At 35.5% G+C, this 11,798-nt stretch overlaps 1 protein-coding gene across 1 annotated transcript; it reads right to left on the minus strand.

Moving 5' to 3' along the window:
* Positions 1 to 2,535: 2,535 nt before the first annotated feature.
* LOC113718316 (uncharacterized mitochondrial protein AtMg00310-like) lies at positions 2,536 to 3,126 on the minus strand. The gene has a single exon (XM_027243228.1). The coding sequence runs from the start codon at positions 3,124 to 3,126 to the stop codon at positions 2,536 to 2,538; it is 591 nt and encodes a 196-aa protein (XP_027099029.1).
* Positions 3,127 to 11,798: the final 8,672 nt, after the last annotated feature.

Consider the following 11,798-nt stretch of genomic DNA (forward strand, 5'->3'; position numbering starts at 1 on the left):
GCACCACCAAATCCACCAAGAATCACTACAAGACAAGACCTTTCTTTAAACTTGAACAACTTCTAAAGGTGTGAAGATTTTTGGAGAGATTTTTGGAGCAAGATTTGTAGTTGAAGAAGGAGTTTTTTCCCTTCTCTTGCAGCCTCAAGGGATTGGGCAAAGAGAGAGAAAAGGAGACGAGATGAAGGTTTGGTTGGTGATTTGAAATGAAGTGAAAGTTGGCCTTTTTGTTGTTTAGAAAATCAACTAGGAATAGTGGTAAATAGTGCCATGCACTCACTAGTTTCCTTCATGTTTCTTACTCTTATATACTAATCTACCAAAATGGTTTTTCTTACACCACTAATACTCACCCTTACTAGTCCAAGATTAACTCTCTAAATCCCCAATTAAATGCGCCGGTGCGACTTTGCCAAAATTTTTTCCTTTTTGACGCGAGCAATAAAGATGTAATTTAAGTAAAGTTTATGTAAAATGATAAAATTAAATGTCATGCCAATGCAAATAAATTAAAATAGGTGAAATTAAGAATAAAAATGCAAGTCCTCACACAAGAAAACTCGACGGCTCACTGCGGGCTTATCGGACTGCATTTAAGACACCTTTGCGGATGTCTCCGTATCAATTAGTATATGAAAAAACTTGTCATTTACCTGTAGAGATTAAACATAAGGCATATTAGGCTATTAAATCAATTAATATGGATTTTAATGTTGCAGGTGGAGGAAGACTACTTGAGTTGAGGGAACTCGAGGAACACCGGTTACATGCTTATGAGAATGTTAAGATTTACAAAGATAAAATCAAATATTAGCATGATAAGCATCTTATACCTAAACAATTTGAAGTGGGGTAAAAAGTTCTCTTATACAATTCACGTTTTAGATTATTTCTCGAAAAACTCAAATCAAGATGGTCGGGATCATTTGTTGAAGTCACTCAAGTCTTTTCTTATGGGGCCGTTAAGGCGGTTAATATAAGAAATGATTGATTCAAGGTCAACGGACAAAGATTAAAACTCTACTTAGCAGGGGAAATCGTCCCCAAAGGACTCACATATCTTTTGGATGGCTTTTTTTCAACTTAATGAGTCAAATCTTTTGAGTCGAGCCAACGACTATATATAAAAGTGCTAGTTGGAAGCTAGCCCAACATTTTTGTTATTTTTTTTTTCGAAACCTTAGAAGACTTGCATTGATCTAAAAGGTAACTTTACAATTTGAGCAACGGCTCGTTGACTTGTACAACTTGTGTTCAACAACACAGAGGAAAAGATGCTTCCTCATCCAACCAAATGCCTAAGGCATATGAGCTAACATTAGCATTTGTAATACTATTATCATTCCTATCTAAGCAAAAAGAGCAATTCAAAACAATGACTTTAAGCAAAATATATCGTCTAGGATCATTGTCAATCTACCATCAGATGCTGTGCCATGCTTAATTTTGTCTCAGCACTTCTTTGTTTTGGATCTGTACTTTGATATTGTGCCATCCTTTTCCCAGTGCTTTGCACAACACTAATCTGACGGCTGAAGCTATATCCATGTTCTTGTTTCCATGACTTCTGTCCTTAAGAGCCCAGTATTTTGTTGCAGCATGTGACCTTGAATTGATAGCAACCCCAATACCTAGCACGGCAGGTCTCACTGAGCTAGTTGTTGTCACGTTCAGTCATATCAAGTCCTGGTCCTCTTGTTCCGGATGTTCACCCTCCAGGTCTGGCATTGTTTCTGTTGTGCTCTGATCAGATTCTTGCCTATTTACTTCCTCAATCTCCAGCCATTCTTTATGTGCTTTTTGGATCACTTTGCACGGTTGGTGGTTATCATGGTTCTCAAATTCCCTCTTGTTCCTTTCTTTCCATATTTGCCATAAGATGTTTGCAGTGAGGCCAATATGGTTGTTGCCCTCTTGTCTAGTTTTAGCTTCTGTGATCCTTCCCTACCACCTTGTGAAATTGCACCTCTGATTTTTTGCTCCATCCCACCTTACTGGAGCTACTTCCCATACCTCATTTGCTAGGGGACATTGCAAGAGTGTATGTTCTATCGTTTCTGGTCCTTCTCCACAACCCTTGCAAATTGGATCCCCAATTGCAGCTTTCCTGTGGATTGCTTCTCTGACTGGCAGCGCTCCGTTAACACACTTCCAGATAAATACCTTAACTTTGTGTTTGATGTTAAGCTTCTACAGTGTACTCCAAATCTGCCTGCTTTGCTTGCTGCCTGCCTCAAAACTAGTTCCAGCATATTCTTGTCTTTTGTTGCTGCTTGATCTTTCAGCCAAGAACCTCTTATAACCAAATCTCACTGTATACTCGCCTCTATTACTGTGCTTCTAGTAGTTGGAGTCTGGTCTACCTGCAAGACTAATTGGGATCCTGAGAATCCTTTCCACATCAGTTTTGTTGAACAATTTGAAGACTACATTTGTGTTCCATCTGGTTTGGTTGATTAGCTGTTGGACAGATACAATTTCACAATTTAGAGATCTTGGAGTCATAGAATAGCCTGATGAAGAATCTGGAATCCATTAATGCTCCCATATCTTTGTGCCTCTACCATTTCCAATTCTTCTCCTTACTCCTTCTTCCACTGTCCCTCTGACTTCCATTATTCCTTTCCAAAACCATGAAGCATTACCCTGAGCTTTACAAGTGAAGATTGACTCCTTGGGGAAGTACTTGGCTTTCAAAACTTTACTAACTAGGAGATTGGGTTTGGTGATTACTCTCCAAACCTGTTTTCCTAGTAGAGCTTTGTTGAAAGCTTCTAGATCCATAAATCCCAAACCACCTTCCTGTCGGTCCTCAGCCATCCTTTTCCAAGATATCCAGTGAATCTTGTTTTTGCCATTCATTTCACCCCACCAGTAGTTGGCCATAGCTGAGTTGATATACTTGAGGAGTTTCCTAGGCAATTTGAAACAAGACATAACATAGGTTGGCATGGCCATCGTAACTACTTTGAGCATGACTTCCTTTCCAGTAGGACTTAGCAATTTATTCTTCCAACTTTCCAGTCTTCGCTTGATATTATCTCTTATGTATCCAAAACGTTGCTCCTTTGTTCTTGATATAACCATAGGAAGGCCCAGATATTTCCCTTGCTTCACCTCTGCCATTCCTCCTAGAGCACTACAAATCTTTTGTTTCTGGGTACTTGTCAAATTTTTGCTGAAGAACACTGATGATTTCTCTAGATTGATTAACTAACTTGAAGCCTGCTCATACTCTTGAAGAATCTTCAAGATTTCCTTCGCTTGTTGCACATCAGCTCTACAAAATATGAGCGAATCATCCGCAAAAAAGAGGTGAGTAATACTTGGACCTTGTATATTGATCTTTATGCCTTTCAGATTCTTGCTTTCTGCTGATCTTTGGAGTAGATTTGAGAAGCCTTCTGAGCAAATAAAAAACAGGTAAGGTGAGAGGGGGGTCTCCCTGCCTTATTCCTCTTCTTGGCTTCACAAATCCTTTGACTTCCCCATTGCAGTTAAAAGAGTATGGACAGTTTCCAAGCATCATGACACCCAGTTTATCCATTTAGCACAGAAGCCCATTCTTGTCATCATGTCACAAACAAAGTGCCACTCAACTCTATCATAAGCTTTAGCCATATCTAACTTAATGGCCATATACCCTTCTTTCCCATGCCTTTTGTTTTTCAAATATTGCATATATTCCTGAGCAATGATCACATTATCTAGGATTTGTCTATTGGGTATGAATACAGATTGATTTTTACAAATGCACTTGTCAAGAACAGGTTTCAGTCTGTTTGCCAAAATTTTTGAGATGATTTTTTACAAGACACTACACAGACTGATTGGTTTATAGTTTTTCAAGGTGATTGGATTCAGAATTTTTGTTATCAGGGGAGTTTCACTTTCATCTCTTTTCCTATTGTTATTTCCTTATTTTTTCCCCAAAATTGAGGATATTGTTGTCTTAAGTGTAGGGGAGAAGTAAATGGGTGAAGTGAAAATTTTGAATTTTCGGGCTAAAATTTTTCAATTTTTTATTGTTGATTCCCTGATAAAGCAATGGCTTGTAGTTCGAGTATTATTATTGTTAAAGCAATATGTGTATGAATGTGTTAAGTGTTAAAAGGTGTTGTTTTAGAGTGCTTCTTTGGTGAATATTTGGTATTTTGTGACTTTTTCTATTTTTAGCTAATTTTTCTAGGCATTGTAAATATTTTTCTAGCATTTTTCTTGTGAATTTGGCCTAATCATTAATTTTAGTTCTCCATATTATTGGGATATGAAGCAGACTTTTATGTTCTTATGGTGTTATATACTTATTTTATTTAGTTGAACTATACTCCACTGGTTGTCATTACTTAGTAATCAGGGGTTTTCACCTAAAAATGTCGACTTTTGGATGAAAAAGTGACGATAGCTATGAGTATGTAATTATTTAACAGTGAAAAGTTGAGTAACCAGACTCTTTTATTTAGAAGATGTTGGAGTTCGTATCAAAAACTTGAACAGCTAAGAATTAAGTGTACTCCCCTTGCTAAAATGCGACAAAAGATTATGTGTGGGGGGAATTTGAAAATAAAAAAGAAAAATAAAGAAATAAAAGGGAAAAATGGATAATAATAATAGCCTACGGATCCATGTTTCTATATGTTTGAGATTTTGTTTAATTCTTGGGTCATTTGCAAGGAAATGCTTGTTAAATATTTTATATCCCTAATTTAGTTAGTCATAATTGAAAGGGTCGATGGTGTTAACAGCTAACCGAAAAAGTATCTCTTTTGGTTTCCAGTATTAGTACTTGACTCTTATTTAGAATGGTTGCTCTAATAATAATAGCCTGAATATAGCCATTGTTTGTATTTAACGGGTTTTGTTCTTATCCTTAAGGACAAGCACGGGCTAAGTGTGGGGGAGTTTGATAGGGTGTAAATTGTAGTGCATTTATAGGTATAAATTGCTTGTTAACCATGTCATTTGAGCTTCATTTTAAGTAGAAACTATTTAATTGCTCTTATATTGTTCTCATAGGTGAAAAGCTCAATTAGATTGAAAATAGACTAAAAATGTGGTGTGAAGAAGCAATGAAAGAGGAAAAAGTCAAGAGAAAGAGGTTTTGTAGGAATGGCATGTTTCAGTTTTTTAGCAATAACTTGAGCTACATAAATCGAATTAAGATGATTCTTGATTCAATTTGAAGCTAAGAAAATTCTCTATAATTTCATGAGACCTCAAAGTTTGGTTCTCATGTTGTTATGGCAAAAAATCCAAATTACTGAAATATAGTTGTGCTACAATGTTCTTGCAACTAAGTCTCAGTATTTTAGGTATATCTCAGCGTTCAGACCTCCAAATGACTTGATTCTTATGGTATTGGAAAGCTTGCTCAAAGGACTATAACTTTCGTGTTTTCAATAAGAACTGATTCGGCCTATTTCATAGAGTTTTGAGGCTTCAAAGACCAGTGCTCGACTTGGTGCTGGACTTTGCACCAAACATTGCCAAATTCTTTTATGTTTCTTGCTTGGCCCAAAGACTAGTGCTATGCCAAATTCTTTTATGTTTCTTGCTTGGCCCAAAGACTGGTGGTAGACATTAGGTCGGTCTTCATCAAGAAAAAGTGTGGAAACATGATTTTTTGAATCTAATAAAGCCTATTCCTACTCTAGTTAGGATATATCTTCAAGAAACTATATATAAATAAGGATTCTTTAGGTTGTTTTTAGGGTGGAAAACATTAGTCTAGGCAAGTTTTAATATCTTTTCTTTCTTCTTGAGAGATCAAGATCAAATAGAGGTGATTCAAGGAGAGTGCAAGAAGAGAAGATTGGAGCGAGCAACTGAGAAGTTTTCTTACTCTTTCTCTTATCTTTGTGGCAATTTTTTGAATTCATGGCTATAATTTCCGAATCATGTTGAACTAAATTGTTCTAGGGTTAGGGTTTTTATGAAAGAATTTGATTCATTCTTTTAGTTTAATTCCTTATTTTTTACTATGATTTATTTATCTCATTTTAATGTGTGTTTATGCCTGATCACCATGAACATGAATGTTGGATTTGTGTCAAATTGTGAAAGGAAATACAGCTATGCACTAGATAGATAAACATACATAGAATAATCACAAGAGTAGGCTGGGGTATGTGTGATGCACCTATGTCACTGAGAATCTTAATGGTTTAATTGAATCTTTTGACCATCGAGAGAGGCATAAGATTTAATTAAATACACTTTAAATGCATCGAGAGGTGGTCTCAAATACAATTGTGTAATTCATTCATAATTTATTAAGAAATTAACTAGATAATTGATTCAAATTCTGGATTAAAATCTGAAACCCTAGACTCGCATCTATCGTTTTCACACCATTACTTTATTTGCATTGATAATTTATTACTTAGTTAGAAAATACAATTCTTGAATTTGAATTTTATTATTTTGTTAGAATATTTAAAGTAGAAAATTAACTCGTTCCTATGGGTTTGACCCTAGAATACTCCAGGTAATTTATTACTACGATCGATCTTGTGCGCTTGCAGGAATTCGTCGATCAAAGACTTAGGACCAGTAAAGCAAATTTTGGTGTAAGAATATTGTGTGACAGGAAAGTAAGGAAAAATTGGCTATTACAGGAAAAGTACATTGAAAAGGCTCTTCAAAGGTTTCGAATGGAGAAGTCTAAACCCATTAGCACTCCTTCTGCAATGCCTATGAAGTTGAGCATCTGACAATGTCCCTCTGCTAATAAAGATAAGGAATATATGAGGAAGGTTCCTTATTCATCTAAGGTTTGCAGTCTCCTACATGCAATGGTGTCTACAAGGCCTGTTATAACTCATGCTGTCACGCCTCGAGCCCGCACATGCCCGTCACATGACATTCGCCGTACTCCCAAGTCCAACTCAGGAATACAAGGCTACCCTAACTAATTTAACTTGACAGTACTAAATAATTTAAACAAATAAAGTGCGGTTCAAATTACATATAAAAGGAAGTCTACGAATATTCAAGATGTTCGTACATTTATTGAAACAGCAGAAACAAAAGTAAATAAGACTAGCAACTAGAGGTAGTTAGCCTGCCAACTTTTATTCACCTAATGCTAATAAAAGTCATCCTCAGAGTCTTCTACGTAAACCAATTCATACTCTTCAAAATCTGCAAAAATATTAAGAAGTGGGTTGAGCGACACATCGCTCAGTAGGTAATATTTACCCCTCTGTTGGACCATGCACTCTTAGTTTTATAGAAACATATACAAATATAAGTATAACTCAAATCGTTTGCATATCATTCACATCCGTAATTTTGAAAGTAACGTCATTTGTAAAGCAATCAGCAGTAAATAAGGACAAGCAATTTAGAAGCATCTTATTGATTATTGTACATGAGAAATTGTAAAGTCATAAATCCCCTTATATCCATTCGTAAATCAACTCATATCAGTTCATAAGTCTCATTTCAAATCAGTTCATAAATCATTTCATATCGGCTCGTAAATCATTCTTTGAGGTCAACTCATAACAAGTACATGTAATGACCGGCTACTGAGTACTCAGTCTAGAGATTAAACCCCTACTAGGTGGGCGACCAATAAGTTTCATGACTACCGATTGGTCTCATTCATATTTGGGTCAATCGGCCGGACTCTATACCAGGCTACCATGACCTTGTCAATCGGCCGGACTCTATTGCCGGACTCTATACCAGGCTACCATGACCTTACCAATCGGCCGGACTCTATACCAGGCTACCATGGCGATTAGGCAGGACTATAGCCCCTACCGTCTATTCCATGACTGCTTTGAGCTTTACTTGTCAAAATTCATTTCATATATCATATACATAAATCTTTGTTTTCATAAAAGATTCGGCTCATTTTGTATATAAGAGCATATCAAAACTTTTCAGATAAGTCACACGGTCCATTTTTGTATAGGAAAATATAGCTTTCATAAATATCTAAGTAAAGCATTTAATCAAACACCTTTCGAGTCAACACAACAAAATAGTATTGAAAACAAGAATCTCATTTGCACATTTGAAATCTCAGAAGGGTAAGTACCACCTACCTCTGTTTGACTGCTCGAGTGGAACTACCTTAAATCCTTGTACCGTACCTATCAAATGCATGAGTTCCCTAATTAGTTGTTACTTCCTATAGGTGCATAAATATACAACCTCTAAGTAAGTACAAGATTCATATCTAGACCATTGTATGGACTCTAATAGCATTTTCCTCCAATCGGATGATTTCTATTTTTTTTGGAAAGTTTCCTAATTTAGAAAGTTTCTATTTTTAGAAAGTTTCTTAATTTGGAAAGTGTTCATTTCGTAAAGTTTCCTAATTTAGAAGAAAATAATTATTCACGATCCTGTTTATTATCCTCACTACTATCTTACTATATTTACTTATAATTTATGATTATCCATTATTATTATTACCATCCTCGTCGTAGCTAATTTATTTTATTATCACTTATATATATGTTAGATAGTTACTATTACCTTTCCCTTTATTTCCACTTTTAGGCGTGTATAGGTGTTATTATTATTTATGTATACATGTACATATATATATATATATATCTATATATATTGACCTATTATAATTATTATTGTCTTAGTTTATTCCACTCGTATTATATTTGTATCTTTGTTTATATCCTTAATTTACTTCCTCCATGCCCAAATTGTTATTATCCTTACTATTACTGTTTATTAATTATTATTTACTATTATTATTATGATTATGATTATTATTAATATTAGTGTTATCGTCAGCATTATTATTTATTATTATTATTATTATTATTATTTTAAACGTTTCGTTTAACAATTTAAAATTTATCTCACCTCATCTACATCAACCTCATAAGGCTAAATTAAGATATCCTAGATTTTTCTTTAAATATCTTAGACGTAATTAATTAAATATAAGTTTTACATGACCAATAATTCAATTCTAACAATTACTTTAAATCGGGTCTTGAATTTTCTAATATTCACAATATACTATAAAAATGGGCTAGTTATATATAAAATTTATTGACTAAACGTTTACTAAATTTTATACTATCGTTTGGCCCAAATTTAAATTGCTTCCCTTTATTTTTTTATTTATTACCATATATATATGTTTTGTTTTATTTTATTTATTATTATTATTTTTTTTTTTACCGTCGGGTGGGACCCATGGTTGGCCGCCAGAAGGTCTGGCGGCCCAGACCCTCAATTGGTTGGCCTTTCGGCCAACCATGAATTCACTCCAATGTCGCCAGCAAGTGCTGGCGACAACTTTCTTTTTTTTTTTTTGTGGCTGTCTTGCCAACCCTTGAAGCTCTTTTCTTTGCCGCCAGAAATGGCAGCCGCACCAAGACAGAGTAGCGGCAAGACAGAGCAGCCCCTTTTTTTTTTTTTTTAAAAAAACAGATTCACTCGCCCTATAATCACCAGATTAAAAATCAACCCCCCTATCTATTAACCCATATACGAATCTTATCAAAACATATATATATCTATGCCTATATAACAACAATACATGCCCATAAAATTTCTAGACCCATTAATATAACAACTACAACTTAAAAGAAAAGTTTTCTTGCGTGAACTCGAGACTTACAGGCTTAGATGCCTAGTCGTCGGATCGATTGACGGTGTCGCCTGCTTCTCTTTCTCTTCTCTCTAACGGCTCTTGCTCTAGGGAGGCAGACGAAAAAAAGGTAAGGTTGGGGTTATTTTCCTGTCTAGAGTTTTGATCAAACCTAAACCTAGCCCTACTTACTAGTAGGTGGCTTGGGCCAGAGTTTTAATTTATTAGACCCCTTATCCTATCCTACAGTTATTTTTATTTTATTTTTCTTTTACTTAGTAAATTTATCTATTTAATTAATTGGGGAAATAAAATAACAAAATCGGTGCCAAAAATCGTGGGTTTTACATTCTACCCCCCTTACAAAAAGTTTCGTCCTCGAAACTTACGTACCTTGATAAAAATATCGGGATATCTATTCCGCATGTCTTATTCTAGCTCCCACGTTACCTCTCGCGGTGTATGATTCGTCCATTGCACCTTCACGTAGAGTATAGTCCTTCTCCTTAGAACTTGGTCCTTTCGATTTACGATTCTTAAAGGAACTTCCTCCACTGATAACTTCTCCCTCACTTCGATGGGTTGACCCTCCAAGATATGGCTCGGGTCTAATACCTACATTCTCAATTGGGAGACATGAAAAACATTATGCATCCTCAGTAGAGCCGGTGAAAGGATCAGTTGATACGCTAAAGGTCCAACTCTCTCTCCAGTATTTTGTAAGGTCCTACATACCTCGGATTTGACTTACTACTTCTTCCAAATCTCATCACTCCCTTGGTGGGGGATACTTTCAAATATACTTTTTCTCCCATTTGAAATTCTAAAGGCCTTCTCTTTAAATCCGCCCAACTCTTGTTTTGGTCCTGAGTTACTTTTAATCTTTCCCGAATAATCTTAATCTTTTCCAAAGTTCGTTCCACCAAATCGAGATCAGTGATTAATTTCTCACTTACTTCATCCCAATATAAGAGAGATCTACACTTTCGCCCATACAACACTTCAAACGGTGCCATACCTATACTACTATGATAGCTATTATTGTACGAGAACTCCATTAGGTTCACCAATCTATCCCAACTATCCAAGAAGTCTAGAAAACAAGCTCTTAGCATGTCCTCCAATGATATACGATCATTTCTGACTATCCATTCATTTGGCGGTGGAAGGTAGTATTTAGTCTTAAGTATCAATCCCAATAATCTCTTGGTAGGTCAACCAAAAATCTAAACATGAATTTAGGGCCCCAATCCGACACTACTTTCACAATTCATTTTCGAACTAGATATCACACATGCAGTCAGTACCGTGAGCTGATTTCTCTCAAAACTTGGGAGAGAACATTGGAATTCTATGAAGTGGATTTTGAGATATTTTCGTGGTACTTCAAATGTGAAACTTTGTTTTGAAAGTGGAAAATTAGTCCTCACTAGTTATATTGATGCTGATATGGCTGGAGATGTTCATACAAAAAAATGTACTTCATGTTACTTGATTAACTTTGTAGGGGGAGCAGTTTCTTGGCAATCGAAGATGCAAAAATGAGTTAGATTGTCAATCATTACAGCAGAATTTATTGCAACTACTGAAGCATGCAAGGAGTTGCTATGGTTAAAGAATTTTCTAAGGGAACTTGGTTGTTCTCAAGAGAGGTATGGGTTGCTTTGTGACAGTCAAAGTGCAATTCATTTTGGAACACATCCAACTTTTCATTCCAAATCTAACATAGTGATGTAAGATATCATTGATTGCGTGATGTATTAGATGAGAAGTTAATTGAACTTGAAAAGGTACATACGGATGACAATGTTATTGATATGATGACCAAGTCATTATCAAGATGGAAGATTGAAGTATTTTGCTCACTTGTCAGGATGGCAAGTTTCTCCACATAGTCAGGAAGGAGGAGATTTGTTGGGTTTTTAAACTCCCAACATATGTGAAAAAGTTTAAGATTAATGGGTAATTGTCTAGGTCCATTAAGGAGTTGTCTTACCTATTTATAGGTCAAATTAGGTTTATTCCAGTAGCAAAAAAATGGGAAAACGTAAAAAATTCTGCAAAGAAATTTCAGCAAGTTTCTGGTTTGAGCAGTTGTTGTAAATTGCCTGATTGACATAGCAAAATGATGTCTTAGCAGCCTGAAATTTTGATTGAATGCAGAGAACATCCAGTTCTATGTTTTGAATGGTGGAGATTGGATTTCAATGGTTCAATCTTT

This window comes from Coffea arabica, chromosome 11e (assembly GCF_036785885.1).
Source record: "Coffea arabica cultivar ET-39 chromosome 11e, Coffea Arabica ET-39 HiFi, whole genome shotgun sequence".
NCBI lineage: Eukaryota > Viridiplantae > Streptophyta > Magnoliopsida > Gentianales > Rubiaceae > Coffea > Coffea arabica.